Source organism: Octodon degus, unplaced genomic scaffold, assembly GCF_000260255.1.
Source record: "Octodon degus isolate 3935 unplaced genomic scaffold, OctDeg1.0 scaffold00131, whole genome shotgun sequence".
Classification (NCBI taxonomy): Eukaryota; Metazoa; Chordata; class Mammalia; order Rodentia; family Octodontidae; genus Octodon; species Octodon degus.
This window is the reverse complement of record NW_004524707.1, coordinates 241,591-264,927: the sequence shown is the minus strand read 5'-3', so window position 1 is coordinate 264,927 and position 23,337 is coordinate 241,591. Positions and strand designations below refer to the sequence as shown.

The following is a 23,337-nucleotide window of genomic DNA, read 5'->3' as shown; positions in this document are numbered from 1 at the left end:
CAGCTCCTGCCCTCATCAAGCTGCCAGTCTAGCAGGAAGGACAGCAGGCAGTAAGTCACTGCAATACAGCATGCAGAGCAGAGTACACCAGGGAGGAACAGGAGGCTGCAGAGAAGGGGCTAGTCCACCTGGGGGTCTGGGGCTGAACCCTAAAGTCTGCATGTCTTACATCAGGTAGAAAAGATGGAGGAGCTATAGGGCTTCTCAGTGGCAGGAAGAGTGTTGCGAAAGGCTAGAGCCCACATGGGCTGGGGATGCAGGCAGAGGGTGACACAGGCAGAGGCACCAGCCAGGAAGGGGACCCGAAGCCAAGGACAGGAGTCTGGATCTTTCCTGAGGTGAAGTGAGGGAAGAGCCAAGGAAGGGCTTTAAGTATCTGACTTGGGAGCCCTGTTAGGGACAATACCCAGGGATGGGCTGATGGCGGCTGGAGCGGGGATGGAAAGAAGCAGAGGGCCATTAGGCCTGCTCGGGAGGAGGCATGGATGCAACATGGTGATGAACTTCCATGTGATGGATGAGAGGGGAGAGCTGGCACTGGGAGCTAACAAGCCAGCCCCTGCCTGTGGCTGGGCAGCCTGCCCACACAACACAGTGTGACAAGGGCAGAGGACAATGACGGAGCACAGAGCCACCCTCACAAGACAGCTTGCAATGCTGCCTTTTTGACATGGCAGCCCCTCTTGGAAGTGAGCTGATGGGCAGTGGATATGCAGACTGATGGATGGGTGGATGGGGTGTGTGGAAAGAGGGATAATGATTGGATGGACAGATGGATAGGGAGGGTGGAGGAATGGGAGGAGGGAGGGAGGGAGGGAAGGATGCAAAGGGATGGAGGATGGCTGGCTGGGTGAATACGGAGGGATGGAGGGAGGGGTCGAGAAATCGGGTGCAGAGGGAGGGGAAGGAAAGCCAGCAGGCTGCACAGAGACCACAGATCTCTAATTACCACTGTATTTATCCCCCATCTTAATTGAAAATACGGAAACTTAGGCCCAGAGAGGTTAAACAAACCTGACCCAAACCTGTGCTGAACATCTCTGCATGCTATCACCTGACCCCTGCCTCAAACACACTCTCTCCTCCTTGTCCCTTGTCAGACTTCATACTGCCCTTTGAGAACAAGTGGGTGGAGCAAGTCCAGACTGACCAAAGAGCAGGAGGAGGTGTGGTCCAGCCCCCTCTCATTTCCCCTCCCCTCCCCGACTCCAGGCCCTCCCTATGGCCCACAGGCATGGTTTTTCCTCCTCCTGTTTTTCTTCCTTTGCAATTCTTGACCTTCACAAACAGTACTAAGAACTGTCTGTGTGTCTGGCCCAGTTCTCATAACTTTGGATGGATTAGCTCACTGACCTTTACAGTAACATCCCCAGGGAAGTACATTGCTAGTTCTGTTTCTCCCAGAAGAGACGCAAGCCCAGGGAGGTTACACAACCTGTTTAAAATCACACAGCAGAAGCAGTCTCTCTGAGACCTGTGTTTTCAGCCACATGGCCAAGCTGTCTCTGTCTCTTCCAAGCATGGTCTTTCAGCTTTGAGTTCACCCTCCCATCTAGCACAGCCAGCTCACCCCTAGGACTAGATTCTCCACAAAACTTGGGGCTCCCAAAACTTACAGCTGCTCATCCAGAAGATGACCGGAGAGGGGAGACCCGGAGGGGGGTTGCACTGCAGCGTCAGGGGTGCGCCTTCCTGAACCACAACTGGGTCTAGGTTTTCTTTGGGCCACAGGGGCGATTCTGGGGAAGAAGACAAGAAGGGTAAAGTGAGGGTGAGGGCTGAACTCGGGCAGGAGTGCAGAGGCCTTTGTTGGGGTGTCTACCAGGCAGCAGGGTCTCCTCTTCCCCTTCTCTGATACCCAGGGTGGCCTGTGATTTTGGGGCTGACTCTGGCTTGCAAGTTTCCATTCCTGGGAATTTTTCTGCCCTCTTGGCATGACCTTCCACGCTCTGCCTTATCTTCCTGACCCTGCCTCGCAGTACTCACTGGACACCTGCAGGCGGATCCGATTGGACAGGGCTGTGCCGAACTTGTTGCGGGCGAAGCACTGATATTCGCCCTCGTACTCCTCTGGCCGCCCACCACTGCGGAAGTCGATCACCAGGGTTCCCGACCTCCTCCTCATGGACACCCTTGGGTCCTTGGCGATATTAAAGAATCTGCTGTTTCGAGTCCAGTGGAAGCTATGGACAAGGGGGATGGGGTAACCATGACAAATGGCCAAACATTAATGTTCAGTTCCACCCACACCCCTCTGTGCTAACAGACCCAGCCCTTGGAGGTGGAACTTAGGGAGTAGAGAGGCTGCAAACCCCGTGTGCTCCCTGGGTCTCTCCGGGGCAGGGCCTGGTCTCAGCACTTCTACACCATGCAGGGGGGATCTGAGGGGTGGGCACTCAGCCAGCCCACAGGAGAGTCTGTCCTTTAGGTGTACCAATGGAGAGCAGGCAGTAATGTTGACTTTTTCAAACCCAGAATGAGCTGCTCCTTCTGGTCTCAGGACATGCCCTGTGTCCTGCCGGGAATGCAGACCCAAATTCACGCTGCACCAGGCCCAAACTGGTGAGGACTGCACTGTTCCTTCAGCCCCTGCCTGCCACACCCAAAGGGAACTGGCTGGGCTGCTGCCATGCTCTGCAGGTGTGGATGGTGAAGTAGTGGCCACACTGCTGCGCTAGAGGACAGCTTTCCTCTTTTTATTTTATATTGTTGTAAGTACATGTTTGCAGCATGTGAGGTATGTAAAGTAAAGCCACATTAATATGCTGAGCTGTGAAAGTCAACAACTTCTCAAGTCAACAACTTCTGCGGATAACCCACTATTATTGTGGGCTGCTAGACTGTGTTGAATTGTTTTGCTGAATTCACACACCTATAGTATCTAGATGCCAATGGAATACCCATTTCTGACAGGACTAAACAAAAGAAGGGGACACAAAGGAAGGACCATTTTGTATTTGTATATACAGAATAGTTAGGATAGCTATACAGCTACTTTTGCTTAATTTAATGAGAAGGAAGATTGGTAGTAATAGTGTTTGGACAGGATATCCTGTCTGCTTTTTGTACTATGGATAACCACTAAGAAGATAACAATGTACAATATATTAATTATTAATTATTGAAAATGTCCTATTAATCAGCTTTGAAACTGTCTTGCTGATATTTGTTTCTCAATAAAATAAAATAAAAAGAAGAAAAACAAAAAGGATCACAACTCATCACAGGGAGTTGGTACATGTACACAATGCATCTAAATTGTTTTCTTTCTCCCTCTTTTTCCATCCCCTACCCTTCCTGAAGAGGCAGCTTTTGAAGGATGGGCAGCCTAATGACACTGAATGATGTGTGGAGCACCTGATGCCCCTCTGGGCTGGGGCCTGTAGCTCAGTGGTGCAGTGCTTGCTTAGCATGCATGAGTCCCTGGGTTCAAAACCTAGCACTGCAAAAAAAAACAAAAACAAAAACAAAAACAAAAACAAAAACAAGGACAATAATGCAAAAAGCAACAAAGAACAAAATGCCAAGCGCCTTGCTTTGCTTGGGAAGACACAGACAGGGCTACACCTTCAGCTGCTCATCACAGAAACAGTGAAAGCAGGGGGAGAGGCAGAGGCTGCTCAGTGTGAGTCACTGTCCCTGCAGAGGAACATGGGAAAAGACCAATCCCAGAAGCACCATCACCGGTGTCACCACTGGGCCTCCAGGGTGAGTCCCACTTCTGGCCAGATAACCTCTGCTGGTTCCAGGCTCACAGCTCTGGGTCAGACCCTTTCATGAAAATCTGGGTCAGAACAAGGCTGCCACACACACCCTGCAGCCCTGGGCCAGCTTGTTCCTCTGTGACACCCACATCCTGGCCTGGCCTCATCACAGCTGGCCTAAGGCCTGTGGAGCCCATGGCTGCATATGTAATGGTGGATGCAGACAGCATCTGCTGTGTCTCCAAGCTTATCCTTGTCGGAAATGAACCGGGGCTTGTGGGGTCAAACGCTGGGTTTATACCCAGCTTCTGCCACTTCCTGGGGAAAAACTGTAGAAAAGGTACTTGAAATCTCTGTTCCTCTGCTTGCCTCTTCTGCATGAGGACATTGATCCTGCCGCAGACAAAGATGTACAGTGGAGCAGACAATGTGAGTGAGAGCAGCCAGCGGAGCCTGGCCAGATCGGGCATCCAGCTCCTGTCTGCGGAGCCCTCACTTGATCCTGATCAGCAGATAAGCAGAGAGAGCTCAGAATGCAAAGCTGCAGTCAGCCAGGAGGAGGAACTCTCCAGAGCCGAACAGGGAGTGGACGATGGTGACACCAGGCTCGGGGCAGAATGTTCTGCTAGAAGTCAGAATACCTGGTGTCTACTCCTGGCTTTTTATGGTGAATTCAGACAAACCACTTAAGTACTACCAGCCCCTACTTTCCTTATCAGCTAATTTTCCTGCTTCCTAAATTGTACCTTCTACCTGGTCTGAGGCTGAATTTAACTTCTTGAGTGCCTGATTTGCCTGCTGCATCATAGGGCCCAGAGGCGAGGGGGTAGTCTTCGCTGGCCCTTCCCCCCACTCACCTTGGGGCGGGGTTCCCTTTTGCCTCACACTCAATCAGGATGTTGTCACGGGGGTCCACGATGTGGTCCTTCACAGACTGCTTGGTGATAGTTGGAGGCTGGGTCACTAAAACAGGAAAATGGGGGCAGTCAGGGCTTCAAGGACTCGGCTGGGTCCTGGCTTTGGGGACAGCTGAAATCATGGGCCATGCAGACAAACAGGTGTGAAAAGACCCTACTCTAGAGACCCACTTCTCAAATGGGGCTGTAGGAAAGAGAGTGGTTGCTGAGGGCTAAGAAAAGAATGCCTTCACGAAGATGCTGGAGTGTCCTGTGAGAGGCTGAAAGCCAGGCATTTCCTATGCCCAGCCTTATGTCCTAACACCTAACGCTCACTGCCCAACAAGTCTCTGGCAGGAGTGTGCTGGAGGAACGCAAGAACAAAAGCAGCTACCATTTTAGAGCTCAGAGGCTGTGGTTCTGAGTTTCAAGGCACACCATGGGTAAGAGCTGAAAGAGGCCTTAGTCCTAGACTGCGTCCTTGGGGCTTATCAGATCCTCTACCCCGGGGTCCTGGGCCCCAAGGTTCTATGTCAGGGTCCCATGCCAGCCACCAGAGGATAGAGGAGCAGGCAGGGCTGTGGTGGACCTTGGCTTCCATCCAGGGACTCTCCTCTGTCGGCCTGCTCCTCTACCTAATCCAGCAGTGGGAGCCTCCAGCTATGTGAGTTCTTGGTCTCAGTGTGGTTGGAACCTCACCACAGGGCTGGTGGAGAGGCTACTGGCCCCAGGCATCTTCTCACCTGGCCTCACAGGGCCTCTCCCACCCTCCTGTCCTCCCTCCTACCTCAGAGGCACAAGGGTGGGGTGGTGCACAGGACTTACGCTCATTCTGAATGCTTGCTGTTAGTTCCAATGGGTTAGCATGAGAGGGAGAGGGAGAAAAGAACACTGTTATCGCTCATGCCTAACTACCAAGTATCCTCATGTCCACCAGGCAGGGAGAGGGTTGAGGGGGTCATGGGCACAGCCCTGGGTCCAGGCTTTCTTCAGAGCTCAGGGTAGAGCTGGCTAGAGGTTGGGAACAGACCCATCATGTGCTTTATAGAGAAGGTGCTGCCCCCTTGTAGTCCAAAACCCAAATAGGGAGCCTAGAGACTGGTGAACTATTGTTGCCCTATTCTTGGCAGAAATACATTGTCCTATGGAAATCCTGCTCCTTACTGAATTTTACACAGAGAGGGTAAAGAGGAGGATGCTCAAGTCTTCTCCAGCTGTCCCTGGAAGGCGCACCTGCTGAGGACAGGTGGCTCCTATACAGGTAAGGATATGCTGCTGGGGATGAAACTCATGGGCTCAAGTTTGCTAGGCCAAGCGTTCTGTCACTGAGCTACAGCTGGGCCCACAGTCTGCATTTCTGACCAGTGGCCAGATGATGTGGAGGCCTGTGGTCTGTAGTGTAGCTTGGATAGCAAGGGTTTGGCTAGCGTTCTTGTGGGGAGAACATCTTGGCTCAAAGGTGTCTGCAGAAAAAAGAACATGAGCTGCTGTAACTGCAAAGTATCTTTCCTTAGGACAACCTCAGAACACACCTCTGCGTTCTCACTGTACAGGGTGTGGACACTGTGGGTTGACTTCTTGAGGGGGTGCTGGGGGAAGGGAGACTGCAGCACCAGGGTGGAGTCATGGGGACCTTGATGCCTTGCAATCTGCTGATCTTCTGGGAGGGTGGGATGGGGAGGAAGAGGAGTGCGGGGGTCAGGGGGCCTGGAGGAGCTGGAGTTCATTAGGCCCAAAAGGTCATGGAAGCAAAGGGACAAGAGACAGGTGAGGAGAGAGTAGGCATGGTGGGAATGAGTCCCCTAGAACATGCACTGTTGACAGTAAGTCCCAGCAGCATAGCCATAGAAAGCCTTCACGGTGGGCTGGAAGAGTGTGGCCCACGCAGAAGAGGTGTTTCCTTTTCCCATGTGCCCAGGGCTTCCCTGGCAGGAAGCAGGTGGGAGCGAGGAAGAAGTCCCGTTTCTGCATACACACTCCGGGAGCTCCTCACAGCGGCACTGTCACTGGTCCGTGATTTGCCACCAGGGGCTCAGGAAAGGTGACTACGTGGGGCTGCCATGGAGTGGCAGGAGGATGGAGGGGCCATTCTCAGGACAAGCAGGGCTGACACCAGAGCTCAGTCCTTCTGACCACCGGCTCGGCCTTCTCATTTCCAGGCATAACTGGGATCTGTTGGGTCCTCACATACAGGTGGGGCTCTGGCCTCACTCAGAGGAGCTCCAAGCAGCGCTTTCACAAAGCAAAAGGTGGATTGGCTGGAAGAGCCCTAGACGTTGGCCAGAAGCCCTCTCTCCAATAGCACGCAGTTACCCGTTAAGAGCCCATGGGAGGTCTGGTGCAGAGCTAGAGTGGATACTATGCCTTCCAATCTGCCAATCTGGGGGAGTGGGATGGGGAGGAAGAAGAGTGCAGGGGCCAGAGGGGGCCTGGAAGAGCTGGAGCTCATTAGGCCCGGGAGGTCCTGATGACAGAACGCTACTGCTGTCTCACTAATGTGCTTTTTTTGGTACTGGAGACTGGACCTAGGGCCTTTACACTGGGCTACCTCCCTAGCCCTTTTGTTATTTTTTATTGTGAGACGAGGTCTCACTAAATTGCCAAGTTGCCCAAATTGTAGGTGCGCACCACTATGGCCAGCTCATAGCTCTGTTTGGTTTGCCCTTGCCTGGGGAGGTGAGTTAGCCGGGGTGAGGGGTGGGGAGGGCTCAACACTCTGTTCTCCTTTAGATGAACACTTTGGATCGGGGAAGAGGGGAAACCTTGAGTGGAGGCTCTCAGGGCAGCTGGAGCTGGCTGGTTGCTGTCCCTACCTCCACATGGCCTGTCTGGCCAGGAGCCTCTTGAAAATCTACTTGCCAGGGCACAATGACATTTGTAGCCACCACTGTGCTCTTGAGGAATTTATTGCAGGGACAGTATCGTCCCAGAAGACAAGCTGCCACCTGGAGAAGACTGGGGATAGGACACGGCCAAGGACAAAGAGAATCAAGCTCTCATCCAGTGTCACACCACCTGCCTGGCTCTCCTTCAGAACTGGCCGTCCGGCGATGAATTTGCTCTTTTTGCTCCCACAAAGCCCTTCCAGCCCTTCGATGCCTCTGTTCCCTTCTGGGCATTGGGACCTGAGAGCTCTGGTTCTCACTCTTCCCTTGAAGAACAGGTGGAGGGGTGTGAATGTCATGGTGCCCATCCCATAGTGAAGGTGGGGAGGAAGTGTCTCTCCCACTCTATGGGCCTTCTCTGCAAATGCCCAGGACACGAGTGCCAAGTGCCCTTGGTGTGGGATGGACAGACAGAAGGGCAAGCCTCTAGCAGACTTGGCTTTTGGCAAACCCGCTGTGGCTCAGGAGGTGACCCTTTGGTTGTTCCAAAGGTCACACTGTTCTCCTTGGAGCTGGAGGGGTGGGGATGTGTGAGACTTCACTGTGGTCTCAATGAGGGATTGTGTAGTGGCCCAGGGCCCTCTTCCAGGGAGCTACAGTGCCAACTCCACAGTGTGGAGGCAGCTTTCCTGCCCTTGAAGCATAGAGAATGTCTCCAAAGGGGAAGCAGGATGACACCAAGGAGTCCTGACAGCCTCAGGCCAGGAAGGTTAGGAAGGCAGATCTTTCCTCAGCCCAGAGACAAAAGGGTGCTTGGCTAATACCAGAGCAGGAGCCTGGGTGCTGGGCCTGGAAGAAGCTGCTGGGACCTCTTCAAGACAGCTGGGTCGGCGGCGCTGGTGAGATGGCTCAGTGGTCTAAAGCACCTACTTGGAACAAGCTTGGGAAAGCATAGGGACCGCGGTTCAATCCCCCAGCACCACATGCCAGCCCGCCCCGCCCCCTGGTGGGCTGAGCTGGCCACACACACACACACACACACACACACACACTAAATAAATAAATAAATGTTTAAAAAAATTAAGAAAAAAAAAGACAGCTGGGTCCTCTGGGCAGGGCTGTCACGCATGTGTGTGTGTGTGCGCGCACGCGCGCGTGCATGCGTGTGTACATGCGCAGCATCTAGAGATGCTGCAATGGCTAGGGATAGGGCAGGACCTCCAGGACACAATCCTGGCAGCATGGGCTATCCTGGACTTCTGCAGGATACACCTCTCCACTAGACTGCTTCCCTGTTTCCTAATCTGTCAGCTCAGGTGAATACCTGCTTCCTTGCTTCACCAGGAGAACGCTGTGTGATGAGATACAGCGTTTGGATCTCTGCCTGGCCCTGGACAGTGCTATTTCAGTGGGTCCAGGGAAGACTGCGAGGAGGTAGGGTAAAGTACAAGGTGTGGGTGGGTGGGTGGGGGGCATGCTGAATGCCAGAGTGGGGAGGCAAGAGATTCAGATTCAGGTTCTTTTTTGTCTTTATTACCATATGTCAGTGACTGCAAACAAGCAAGGGGCAGAGTTTAAATGAACACAACACAGAAGGTTGGCTTCTTCTGGACCCCCTTGGGGGTTCTAGGATGGGATGGAGGATGGGTAGGTTAGGGTACTCTCCGCTCTTTGCCATAGCAGCAATTTGGAGAAGATGACTGCTTGGGTTCTCTGTCTACAGCAGTATACAAATCCAGATTTCCTCTTGCCCCAGGACTAGGCATTACATCCAGAGCCTCTACATTGAGCTATATCGCCTGCTTTTTATTATGTTTTTATTTCGAGATAGGGTCATGTTAAGTTGCCCAGGCTGGGTTGGAACCTGCAATCTTCCTCCCTTCTCTCAGAGTGCTGAGATTACAGCCCTGCACCTATCAGAAATCCACCAAAGCCATCTCTTTCTGAGTTCACAGCACACGACCCCCTCCTCCACCCAGCCTGAGATCAGAATGGCAGATGAGTGAGTGAGAAGCGGCAGAAGAGAAATGAGCCTTCACCACTTTCTTGATAACCCAATTTCCTCGGCACCCCCTCCCTCTCCAGGGACATGGCCTTTATCGCGCTCCTATTAGATTGTCTGCCGGGGACTGTTAATGAGAACCCTCCTCCAGCCTGCCAGCTGCAGATGGTCACCATGGGAACAGTTCCTCTCACAACTCGCTTCCCTGACTGCCCTGTGTGTGGACCCTGACGTGCACATGCACCTGGGCCACTACTGGGGCGCCAGCAGCCTTGCTCATCTTACTTTTGGGTTCAGTTTATAATTATTGTGGTTCTCTACCATCCCCGGTGCCCACTCCCCTGGGGCACCATTCTTATGGGTAGCACAGTGTAGGAGGAAAGTCCGCCTTTAGAGAGCTCCATGAGGACTTCCTGCAGACCACTTATGCTGCCACCCCCTCTTGAGACATCTGTCAACTAAGGGGGGGACATGCCAGTGTTACCATCACGCTGGTCCTAGTTATTCCTTAAGGCAGGACCAAGAAGTGTGGCTGCCGACCAGCAGGCCACCCAGGAATGCAGCAACATGCAGGGTGCTGTCTTAACATTTTAAACTCCTTAGTTTAAGATTCTGATGGTCAGACAGTGCCCCAACCAGAGAAGCAGAATAGATTCACTCTCCAGCATGACAGAAGGAAGCCATGTCCAGTTCTCCTATTACACTGAGGTTTCATTTTATTGTCTTACTTAAGCCTTTAACAAAGATAAGCACCTTCCCAACCTTCCCAGGCCGTCTCCTCTCCTGGGCCCTAAAGTGAAGGGAGCCAAGGGTTCAGCTTTGTATACAGCATTAGAAAGGCAAGTACACTTCACCCTGAAACTGCTCTTAGGGAAAGGCCAAAAGCAGACAGGGCAGGTGAGCAGAAGGAAGGGCACCAAGTAGCTCCCAGAATTCCATACTATGCCACCCTGGGAAGGCCGAGCCTCATCCTGAGCCTCATCATAGAGACCAGCCCTGTAACTTACAGTATCAGACTTCCGAACACGAGCCTGTGTTGATTCACTGGACAGAAGATCAGCTTCGAATCCCAGAAGCATTCTCTGCTAACCTCTCCCCAACCTTCTCCAAGTCATCTTAACTCTCCCCTTGTCTCCCGCTCCTCTGCCCCCAAACAAGAAGAGGATGGGGCAAGACTCACGATCCATCGGAATCTCGATGGCCCCGCCAAGACTGAGGAGGAGGAGGAGGAAGGCTGCGTGGACCCAGGGTGGCGGCTGCTGCCTGGCCATCCTCGGCACCAGGCCCTGCTCCCCACTCCCCAGCCCTCGGGATCTCGCTGCCTCCAGCTGCTCCACGTGGGCTTTCGGGACAGAGCTCAGCTGTGGAAGGAAACACAAGAAGTAAGTTTTTTGTGTACTTGTGTCTGCCCTTGTACTCCTCAGGGGCGCTGGAGGACTTTGGGTCTCTTGGTTCCCTTGGGCACGGAGCAAGGGGCTGTCATAGAACAGGGCTTTTAACTTCAAAACTAATGACATATGAGACTGAACAGTTCTATGTAGGGACCTGTGCTGAGCATTGGAAGACGTTTCCCAGCATCCTGGTCTCTTTCTACCAGATGTCAGCTGGGTCCACCTCTACCTCTAACCAAAAATGGCTCCAGATGTTGTCACTTGTACTAGGAGCGCAAAGCCACCCACAACTGAGAACTACTGCCTCACAAGGAAGGACAGTTCCACACACATTAGTTACAAAAGCAAACACTGGCCTGCAGGCCCAGCATCCAGAGGATGCCATGCAGAGGTGTAGAAATGCAATAGCCCATGGACTCCTTGAGTGAGTTTGGAGCAGGGGCAGAGAGACAACATCACTGTGATCTCTTCTGATATCAGAGTGAAGTGATGTGGTGACATCAGCAGCCCTGGGAATCCTGGGTTGAATAGATGGAACCCCAGTTGGCCACAGACTGTTTTGTTCTGAAAGAGCAATTTCTTCAAATATTTTGTGCAGCTCAGGTGTGCTGTCCCTTTAAAGGTAATGGCAGTAGTGTGACATCATAGGAGAAGAAGGCTTTGGGGTGGTCAGTAGAATAAACAATATCTATGACAGCTTAAGCACAAGCTATCATCGCGAGGCACCAGGAAGACGGGTTAGAAAGGTGCTTTCTGTCTCAAGTGCGTCGTCTCCTTAGGAGACTGCCCCCTCCCTCGCTCCATCCCATGATAGGACAAGAGTGGCCTGCAGCTGAGATGCAATCAAACACAGTGCTAAGCTGGCCGAGACTCTGAATCACGGCGTCTGCAGTCACGGTCTGGTTTGCTCCTCTACAAGGGGGCTAAATCAAAGAGGAAGGCAGCACAGCAACCACTGAAGAACAGCAGCCATGGCCCTCTGCTACCCAACGGCTGTGGGCCTCAACGAGGGCCACAAGGTGACTAAGAATATGAGCAAACCAAGGCACAGCCACCACTGCAGATGCCTCACCAAACATAGCAAGTTTGTGTAGGACATGATCCAGGAGGTGTGCAGCTTTGTCCTCTATAAGCGGCGCGCCATGGAGCTGCTCAAGGTCTCCGTGGACAAGCACGTGTTCAAGTTCATCAAGAAAAGGGTGAGGCTGCACATCCACACCAAGAGGATGCGTGAGGAGCTGGGCAACGTGCTGGCCGCCATGAGGAAGGCAGCTGCCAAGAAGGACTGAGCCCCTCTGGAATAAAGCTTTGCAGAAAGTTAAAAAAAAAGGAAGGCCAAGGCGGTATTGTCCATGGTGGGAGAACTCAAGCTCTCCTGGACTGAAGTGGTTGCCTGTCAAGTGGACACCTGCTTCTTCTGCTTCCATTTCATCTGACAGCAACCTGAAGTCTAGGGTCAACCGCACACACCCACTGTCTCCTGTCTGTCCCAACCATAGGGGGAAGAGGGCAGTGCAGGGCATAGCTGCTGGGGGACAAGGCCTCCTGCTGGAGACCTGGAGCAGGAAGCAGGTTACTGAGCACGGTCGTGCCTGCGCGGGATGCAGAGCAAGCTGAAGGATTCCCGCTCACATCTCAACAGCTCCCTCCCTGGCCTCATGTGTTTCTGGGCTACATCACTCGCCCCATTCCCACTGCCATCACGTCAGTTTCAGACGCTCTCTAGGTGGTCCCCCAGCATTCAACCTGTCCTTGATTCATTCTTCATCTATGACCAAATGGATGTTTCTGAACTACAGATGTCAATATGCCACTCCCCTAGGCTGCCTCTAGCAGCTCACTGCTGCCTGACAGTTAAAGCCCGCGTTCTTGGCTGGCTCAGGGGCCCTGTACCTGGCGCCCCTTCAGGCTCCTCCCACCATGGACAAGTGCTCTGCGGTGCTCCAGCCAAGGCTGCATCTCCATAAGGGATTTAAGCATCACACTGGGTCTGGACTATGGGCTTCTGCACAGATTGAGAACATCCGGGGCCCTCCGAGCCTTTCTTCTCTTGTTAGTATCTGTCAGGTCTGACTGCTGTGTTCTCACATGGCTCCTGCACACCCTTGACTCCCCGCACGATGGCACTTTGCTAGTATCTGTTGGGTCTGACTGCTGTGTTCTCACAGGGCTCCTGCATACCCTTGACTCCCCCCACAATGGCACTTTGTACTTTATATTCATTCCAAAGTTGCTGAATTGTCTCCCCCATACAAATGATGCTCTGACTTGTTTATGGCTCTGTTCTTAGAATGAATCACAGCACCAAAGACATAGCAGGCCCTCAAAAATACATGACAGATGAAAATATGGATGAATGAACAAAAGGAATGATTGAATGAAACGAGAAGCCACTTAAAAGAGTGAATGTTTTAAAAAAAAAAAACCAAACCAAAAAAGCCCCCTATTTTCCTAGAAAACCACTAGGTGGCAGAAGAGAGTACCCGTGGGACAGGGAATCACACTAGGAAAGTGGTCAATTGGTTGCCAGGGAATCTCCCCATACTTAAGATGCTGTATCCTGGTCAGGAAACCACCTAGCTGGGTCAGTGTTAAGATAGCAGACAGATCCCTAAGGAGGGAGCCTCTCAGCAGAAAGTATCACGGGGGTCTTGGTTCTCTCTAAGATGTTCTTACACTTTTTCCCAGAGCCCATGCTCGCCTCTCTGGCTCAGGGTAAGAAAGGGTTGTGCCGGGAAGCAGAATCGCCAGGGGCAGTGAGAAGACATGTCTGGGCTCTGCAGCCCCCGTAGTTCACTCAGGCCTTGCCAAGCAACAGGAAGCGATGAGGAGCGGTGCTTTATTTTGGGAATCTTGTGGAACTAGGAAGCCAGAAGCTCTTCATTAACCAGAAATGCACTGGCAGGAAAAAAAAAAAAGCCCAATTGTTTGAGATGATTTCTAACTCACAATTGAACAAGAGAGGAAAAGGGCATTGGGATAATCACATTTATCAGTCTAGCAATTCTCTACCGCTTTACTCTCTGAACCCCAGTTTGTGCAACCAAATCTTCAAAGAGGAAGAGAACAGAAAGATGAGTAGTAAGGTCACATAGCACCTTGCTTTTCAGGTGAGGAAGAAAGAGCCCAGAGAGGGGAAGTGACTTGCTTGGTGACGCTGCCAACTGGTTAGTGGCAAAGGTGCACAAAGAACCTGTGCATCTCAGCTCCTAGTGTAGGGCTCTTCTGCCTCATTGCCTTGATTATGATGTACAGGAAAGTCTCAGAGTGAAGTTACCACTTTAAAAAGAAGTGTACAGTTCAGCAGCTGCTCATGAAGTGGAACACGACACTGCCACGTGGCCCTGTGATTCTGTTTCTAGGTCTGAGCCCCACAGAACTCAAAGCACGCACCACGCAAGTTCACACTCACCCACCTGCTCACAGCAGTAGAACCAAAAGAGCCAGAGGGGCAGCCAGCCCCAGCATCCGTCACAGGTGGAGGGAGAAACATCCCAGCACAAGCGGCACAGAAAGGCAGGACCATGGATGGCAAGAGGAAATCTAAGATCCAAATGGACTTTGGTGAGCTATAGGACTGACCCACACAGAAAGGCAAAGGGATACCTTTCTGAATTACCTGGGCATCAATTAAATGTACAAATCTTCTAGGCAGGTGCCACATGAGTCTGTAGGTCTACTTTACTAATTCTGAGTTTGCATGCCCACAGGACCTTGTCATCCTACGCAGGGAGAAACGGCCTGAGCTCAGGACCTGGGCATCCCTCAGGACCTGTGAGAGACTCAGATCCAAAATGCCTGGGATGGGGCATAAGTGAGGTGGGCAGTGGCTGCACGGGGGCACACGCAGGGCACGATGGCCTCCTGTTCTAGTGTGAGGCCTGGCTGTGCAGCCGGGCTGCCTGGTTTGAAGTCACTCCCCACGTACAAGGTGTGGGTCCTGAGCAGGTGCGAAAGCTCTGGCATTTGTGCTTCTCGTCCAGGACACACCTACCCCAGGGGCTGCTGTGAGGTCTCTGCGCATGAAGCACACAGCACACACAGGGCTCAGGCCACACGCCCTTGTCAGGGGCAGGTCTGAGCACACAGAGATGACTGACGGGCACATCCTGGTTCTCTGCACCACTCTGTCAATGTCAGGAGGAAGTAGTTATGAGAACGGGCCAGCTAGGACCACAGGCTGCTTTTCTATTGTCCAAGTCCTGGTTTGCTTTCTTTCCCCAGATTGGGGGCCCCCTGGCATTTATTCCACAAGCTGTCCCTGGCAGACAGGCGAGATGCCCACAGATCCCTCCCGCAAGCTGTCGCCTTTGGGAGCTCCCCGCACTCCCGCAGCCCCGCTCTCGGCAGGCTGTGCTGGTGGTCACAACACATCAGAAGTGACAGAAGACTGTCAGCTCCGGGACGTGGCTCAGCTGGCAGCTCTTCACCTCCTGTAGCAGAAGCCACTCACACTTTTGGACAGGCACTCGTCCATGTCACAGGCTGGCCTGGTGACAGTGCTGGTCTAGAGTGTGGTTGTAATAAGATACCTGGGCTCTCATGGAGCCTCCATTTCAGAGGGAAAAACAGGACAAATGCTGACGAAAAGATCAGGCAGCAGGAAGTAGAAGGGAGAAAACAACATGAGTCTCGTGCACGTTTATGGTGGCTTTGCTGAGAATCACCCAACCACAGAAGCAACCTGCTCTTCAGCAGGACAATGGATAAATCAACTATGCCACATGTGGAGTATGGAGTATCATTCAATGCTGCAAAGGAAGGAGCTGCTGAGCCCTGAAAAGATGGTGAGGAAACATAACTACATATTCCTAAAGGAAAGATGCCAATCAGAAGAGGCTACACAATGCATGCTTCTGACTCTGCCTTTCTGGGAAGGGCACAACTGAGGAGGCAGGAAAAATAGCTTGGTTGTTAGCATCTCAGGGAAAGAGAGATGAAGCTACTCTGATGGAGCTGTAATCATGGATTTCATACCATGTCCCAGACTCTGTGGCTAGCTCAGCATGCCTGGGGACAGGGCCAGTGTGGTGTGGCGTGCCAGGGATCGAACCTTGGTCCTTCCACTTGCCTAAGCAGGTGCTTAGTCTGCTGAGCTATCTCGCTGGCCTGGCTCAAATAAGGTTTAGTCTGCTAGCAACACAAAGAACCAGAACCCCATGTTCAGCAACCTAACTTTTCAGTACAGAATCATTGTAGCCCCAGCAATGATGCATGGGTGTGACAACCACACAGATGTGAGGAAGGACACACAGGCCAGGATGGCCCTAGTGGGCTTGGACAACCTTTTGGGTTTTCACAGTAAGCCTCTGGTCTGTGTTGACTGGGGTGCTGGACCTCACTTTTCCTCACCCCCATCCCACTCACCCCCAGTTGTACAAAAGTATTTTGACCTTCATAAATAGTCCTTGCTCACACCCAGCCACACTGACAGACTGAGCACAGATGTGGGAGACAGGCACAGGCCCAATGTGACACCCACACCGCAGCCCACTGCTCAGCAGCCCTGCTGTCCCTTGGTCAGGAACTAAAGGCCTTCCCATTTCTTGTCATATCATCTGACGCAGCACTAAGCAGACAAAGCCAAATGGGCTCCTCAACCACTCCCCTAAGATACTCTGCTCCTAGGCAGCTGTGCCCATCTGGCTTCCCAGCACGATGGACATCTTTCTTTTCTCTTGAAGAGCTTGCCTGTCCCCAGCCTGTGCAGGGTCCCTGTCAAGTCCAAGGGACAGTGGCCAGCTCCCTAGCTGTGGCAGCTCTGAGCAGGCAACTTCTACATGTTTCAACTGTGCTGTGCTTTATTTTCACACAATCCTTATCTAAACCGCTATCTCTTGCCAGGCTGCTCCCCTTCTCCACTTGACTCTGACACTGTCCCTGCTTAGGTAACCCCTTGCTGGAAGCCGACAGAGACCCTTCTGATCAAGGCAACTGTGTGCTTTCAGCATTCAGGGATGTCTCACCCCAGTGAGCCCTAGATGTGGGTGTCAACTGCTTGCTTCTCCAACTGCACTGTGAGATTCTTGGGGCTGGAGACAGCATCGTATTTAGCCTGCATGATGACCATCACAGGACAGCCCAGTGGACATCGACTGGATGCTTGGCCAGCATCAGTACTGCCCTTCTCCCACATAGGCCTCTTATGCTCTCTTTGGAAGAGATCTGGTCTGGGCTCTCATAAGGGGGCAAGCAGAGCTGTTGGTGTAGGAATAGGCTGTCTCCATGTGCATAGCTCCCTACCCGATAGCATGCCACACTGCCGACCACCTCCTTCCTGCACACTTGCCATTATGACAGTAGGCAAATGGCCATAGCCAGGTTCCACTAAAACTTTATTTGCAAAGATAGGCAGTGGACTGCAGTTGGCCTAAGGGCTGAAGTTTTCTAACTTTTAGCTTAACTTTTTTTCCTCTCTTTAAGTCAATGTGAGGAGGATCTCAAGCATAGAGGTCAGGCTTGCAGTTAGCTACCATAAAAAGAAACACTTCTTGAAAACAGCAAGAGAGCATGAGAAATCAATACAACAGCTGCTAGATGATGCAAAGAAGAATAACTTAAGATTAGAGTCAATGAAAAAGCAGGTAACAGCACATGGTTCACAGATGTCATGACAGAAAACTGCCCAGGTGGAGAAAAAGCATTTGACATACAAGTAAGTGTATATAGAACTCCAATTGGCCACAACCAAAAATAATTTACAGCCAGGCATGTCATAGTCAAGATTCCAGAAATTCAACACAAGAATAGAATATTAGAAGGTGTTAGAAAAAAGAAACAAATCACCCATAAAGGAAAACCCATCAGAATCACTGCTGATTTCTCAGCACAAACCCTCAACTCAAGGAGAGTCTGAAGTATTTCAAGATCTAAAGGAAAACAATCTTCAACGCAGATTGATGTACTCTGAAAAACTATCTTTCAAAATTGATGGAGAAATATGATACTTTCATATCAAAGAACATCTGAGGAAATTCATGACCAACAAACAGCACTCCAAAATGTTTTGAAGGACATTCTAGAAAGAAATATCAAGGACTACAGATTCATGAATCCCAACAGAAGGAATCCACCAGGCAAGGCAAACAATTAAACAGAGGGTGGAAAAAACAGAAGAGCCAACAACAGGAAAATAACATAACAAAGGTAAATCAATGCAAATCAGTTATAACCATCAATGTTAATGGTTTTCAATTCACCAATCAAAAGACACAGACTGGCAAGCTGGCTCAAGGAGCAAGATCCAACAATATGCTGCATACAAAAAACACATTTAATTCAAAAGAAATTCATAGACTATAAGTCAAAGGATGGAAAACAAAACTCCATGCAAGAGGAAGCCAGAAAAAAAAAAGCAAGGATAGCTCTTCTATTTGTAAAAGAAGTGAAAAAGGCAAAGTGGATTTTAAACTGACTGAGTAAAAGAAGTAATGAAGGTTACTACATCCTTGTAAAGGGAACAAACCAAAAAGAAGATATAACTACCATAAATTTATATGCAACAAATGCCATTGCACCCAACTATACAAAACAAATGCTAATAAGCATGAAAAATTAAGTAAGCACTAATACAATTGTATTGGGAGATTTCAATACCCCACTGTCACAAAAGGAGGGCATGCCGCACTGCTGACCACTGGACAAAAAATCAACAATGACATAATAGAATTGAACCATAATTTTGAACAAATGGATTTACTAGACGTCTACAGAGTTTTCCACCCCACAACATCAGAATACACACTCTTCTCAACCACACACAGGATGTTCTCCAAAATAGGTCACCTACCAGCCTACAGAGCATGTTTAAGTTAAGTGCAAAGGAATCAAAATTATCCCATGAATTTTTTCAGACCACAGTGCAATGAAATTGGTGATCAACAGCAAAAGAAGCCACAAGAACTTCATAAATACATGGAAACTACACAGCACCCTTCCAAACACCCAATGGGTCACAGAGACAATTAAAGAAGAACGTAGAAAATTTCTACAACTAAGTGATAATGACGGGACAAGGTGTCCCCTGCCTCCATTTTTATCCAACATAGTCCTGGAAACTTTAGCCAGAGCAATTAAACGAGAGAAAGAAATAACAGTAATAATAATAGGAAAGGAAGAAGCTGAAATATTATCTGCAGATGACATGATACTCTACATAGAAGATTCCCAAAACTCCACTAAAAAACTACTACACTTAATAAACAAATTCAGTAACATAGCTGGGTACAAAGTCGACATTCAAAAATCAAGAGCAGGCCAGGCTCAGCAGCATAAGTGCCTACCTGGCAAGCACAGGCCTCGAGCTTGATCCCTGGTGCTGCAACCAACAAACAAAAAACCAAAAAGCTAAACCAAACAAACAAAAAGTCAGTAACATTCTTGTACATGAAGAACAAACTCACTGAATGAAAAATTAAAGAGACTTTTTCACAACAGCATCCAAAAAAAATGAAATACCTAGGAATCAATCCAAAAAAGTATGGAAAACACCTCTACATTGACAACTATAGTACTCTGGAAAAGGAGACTGAAGCAGATAACAGAAAATGGAAAGATGTTCCCTGCTTTTGGGTAGCAAGAACCAATATAGAGAAAATGGCCATACTTCCAAAACTGCTATATAGATTTAATACAATTTCAATCAAATTTCCAACAGCATATATCACAGAAATAGAGAAAACAATAATAAAATTTATTTAGAACCAGAAAGGAGGGCTCAGGAGATAGAAAAAGCACTTACCTGGCAAGTGCAAGGTCCTGAGTTCAATCTCTGGTATCGCAAAAAAAAAGGAACCAGAAGGGACCTAGAATACCAAAGGCAATTCTGGGCAATAAAGGCAAGGCAGGGGGCATCACACTCCCTGACCTGAAATTATACCATAGAGCAATGGTGATTTTAAAACAGTGCGGTATTGACAATAGGAAACAAACAAACAAACGAAAACAAATACAAAACAGACCCAAAGATTAATGGAACAGATTGGAAGATGCAGAAACAACTCCAGATGTACTCAGCCACCTTATCTTTGACAGATAGGCTCTTTAATAAATGGTGCTGGCAAAGCTGGCTCTGCACATGCCAAAGGTTAAAATTGGACCTATAACTTTCACCGCGCACTAAATGAAATTTGAGATGGTTTAAAGACCTAAATATTAAGACAAAATATCAAATCTTCCAGAACATAGAATAGGTAAAACTCTTGAAGACATTGGTGTAGACAAAGACTATGAATCAAAGCCCGATCAAACAGGAACTATCCCAAAGAATCAACAACGGGGATCTCATCTTATTAAAAAGCTTTTGCACAGTAAGAGAAACCATCAACAGGGAAAAGACACAACTTCCAAGGTGGGAAAAAAAATGTTTGCTGGCTGTTCTCTAGACAAAGGATTCCTATCAAGAACATACAAAAAGCTCAAAGCAATCAGACACCCCAAATTTAAAGACCCAATCAAAAAATGGGCATCTGAGATGAATACACACTTCTCAGATGAAAAAATAAAAACAACAAATAAATATATGACAAATGTTCAGCATCACTGGTCATTTGAGAGATGAAAATTAAAACAACATTGAGATTCTATCTCCCCCTGAAAGAATGGCTATTATTAAGAAATCAACCAATAACAAATGCTGGAGGGGCTGTGGGGGAAAAGAAACCCTTTTCCACTGTTAGTGAGAGTGAAGGTGCAATGACTGTGGAAATCAGTATAAAGAATTTTCAAAAAACTAGGTCTGGAAGCTGGGCATGGTAACACATGCCTGTAATCCCAGCACTTGGGAGGTTGAGGCAGGAAGATCAACACAAATGCAAGACCACCATGGGCTACAAAGTGAGCTCAAGGCCAGCCTGAACTGCATAGCAAGACCCTGTTTCAAAAAGACAGAAGAGAGACCAGGGATATAGCTCAGTGGCACAAGTGCCTGTCTGGCAATCACAAGGTCCTGAGTTCGATCCCCAGTATCACCAAAAAACCAAAACCAAAACAAAAAAGACAAAAGAAAAACAACTAGGTTTGGAGGCTCATATCATACCACAGTAATATATGTGCACCCATGTTTATAGCAGCACAATCTATAATAGCTAGATCTTGGAAACAACCCACATGTTGTCTTTTTATGCAATGGTGTATAAGATACAAAGAGGGATAAACTGGGGGCTTTTATAGGTAAAAGAATGTAACTCAAGACCATACTCATAAGTTAAATAAATGAGATGAATATGTAAATGTCGGGTTTTCTTCCTAGGGCGAGAAGCTGAAAGAATCAATCTGATCCAAAATGTACAACAGATACTGTAAAATGGGAAGAACTTTCGAAAGCAAAGAGGAACTGGGTTGGTGGAATGGAAAAAGAAGGAAGTGAAAAAGCAAATATATATATATATATATATAGCAGTTAAGATAGTTATACCACTAATTTCTCTTGGTTCATTGAAAAGATACAGATTGTGTTAATATTGTTTGGATAATTCAATGAGTATATCTTGTACTTTGAGTAACTAATGTAAAGATAACAATACCCAATGTATTAACTATTGTTATCCTGCTACCATATTGTTTCAGAATTTTGGTGGTTTTTTTTTCTTTAAAAACAACAACAACAACAACAAAAAAAAAAAAACAATACAGCAGGAGGAGTGAGTCTGGGGGCCGTTGGAGCAGGAAGACCAAAGCTTAAAATGGAACACATTCGATGTGAAATGCCAGAAAACCACAAGGAAGCCAGTACCTCCAGGACCTCCCAGCCTGCATGCCTGAATTGATGCCTAGTGACCACCTTCGATTAGCACGTCTGAGGCCACACGCCAGCAATTAGTTCTTGGAATTAACTCATCGAGTGACTAGAATAGTACCAGAAGAACCAACTAAGGAGCACATTCACACATCACTGCCACAGGAAATTGTGGGAGAGCAGAGAGCTAATAAAAGCTCACAGAGCCCACGTGCATCCCAGCCACTCCACTGTAGAGTTTGAAACTACAGCAGGGTGTGTTACTATAGCTGCCCCGAAGCAGCCTGGCAGGAGTCTGAGCCAGGAGCAGAAACAGGAGGAGCCCGAGGCGTACGCAGGTGAGCAGCAGGTACACAAGGGTTCACTTGGGTGGGAGCCGAGTTCGGCTCAGCACAGATCTGGCTGAGGGTACTGTGTTGCAGCAGGCAGGTGCCCTCAGTGGGGACCTATGGCTCGGATGTCAGGTGGCCTTTCAGTAAGCTGTTCCTAATGCAGACCAATGACATTCACAAGTGGTTTACAAATAATGATAAATTCACGCAGCTTGGGTTATTGCTGTAACGACTGTATTCTTACTCATGCTCCAGTTTTCCTGAACCAGAAAGGAGTCTGTGTGCCACGTCTGATCACCCCTATCACATTTGTCCGGGCAGAAAAAGCCATCAAGAGGTCCTATGGGATAAAACGCACATTCTTGTTTAGCCTCAGAATCTCCCCGTGGCCTGTGTAGCCTCTTTAGAACAGCATCTGTGTCTAAGTGCCACTGTCCAGCGTGGCCCCACCCTGCCAGCTTCCACAGGGACTGAAATACCACTCCCTACCTTCCATCTCTACACTGCAAATCCCCTTTACACCAAGTCTTCACTGGCCGCTCCTGGGCATGGTCCCTGCTTTCCTGCTGCACGTGGGAAGCAGCTTCCCTTGCTCCTTGCAAGCCCCGGGCCATCCAGAGCTCATTTCCTCCTGCCTTGTGGCATCAGTGGCTCCTATGTTCATTTCCTACATTAGACTCTGAATTTCTGTGCTCACAATTTAAATTTTGTCACCCTCTGAATCAAGCCAGTGTAGTAAATCCTGTGGGCGGGGCTAAAGTCATCTCACCAGACACTTCCTATTACTGGGAGTTATTTGGCTCATCAACAATGGGTCTGATGACCCTTGGATAGAATAACAAGTGATAGATCTGTTGGTACTGGGTAAGCCAGAGCAGTAAAAGAAACAGCAATGACATAATAAAACCACTTTGGTGGCTTTGGAAACAGTCTGTCCCTTATCTTTTTCTCCCCACTGCATCGCAGCTCTTCTTCGCTGGAACTCAGATCTGAAACTCTCATTGCCACACGGTTCCTCCGCTCTATAGACGGACTCTCAGAATGTAGAGGTTTGCATGTCCCAGCCTGGGAACTGCCACCACTGCCATCATACCTGTCTCCCCATATCCCCCAGGGGTCCCGGCTGGGCAGTTCTCAGTTTTGAAATCTACCTTCAGCAGAGGGTCAGGCTGGACACTATGAGGGCCCCATTGCCTGCTCGCCCTCCTGCACTCTGACCCTGGCTGCCCCCTCCCTTCTGTTTCTCTCATACCAAGAAAGAAGCAAAGCAACAGATGGCGGCCCAGCCTACCCCACTCCTTCCAGCTCACAGGAATCTGAAGGCCGAGGATGGGGGCAGAGGTCCTAGGAAACCCGAAATGCCAACTACTGATAATGCCTGATCTATCCCATGGAGAGAGAATACCAGGCCAGGAAGAGAAAGGCAGAGAGGTCTTTGAAAGACGACAAGAT

At 49.5% G+C, this 23,337-nt stretch overlaps 1 protein-coding gene across 16 annotated transcripts in view; it reads right to left on the bottom strand.

Moving 5' to 3' along the window:
• The window catches only part of Nfasc (neurofascin), a 191,064-nt gene that overhangs the window by 60,336 nt on the left and 107,391 nt on the right, over positions 1 to 23,337 (bottom strand). For all 16 annotated transcript variants that reach the window (XM_023701259.1, XM_023701260.1, XM_023701265.1 and 13 more), the window contains 4 exons: positions 10,608 to 10,788; positions 4,562 to 4,667; positions 1,987 to 2,183; positions 1,617 to 1,739 (listed from right to left, as the gene is read on the bottom strand). In XM_023701259.1, the coding sequence (XP_023557027.1) occupies positions 1,617 to 1,739; positions 1,987 to 2,183; positions 4,562 to 4,667; positions 10,608 to 10,788 (607 nt within the window). The remainder of the gene's footprint in view (positions 1 to 1,616; positions 1,740 to 1,986; positions 2,184 to 4,561; positions 4,668 to 10,607; positions 10,789 to 23,337) is intronic.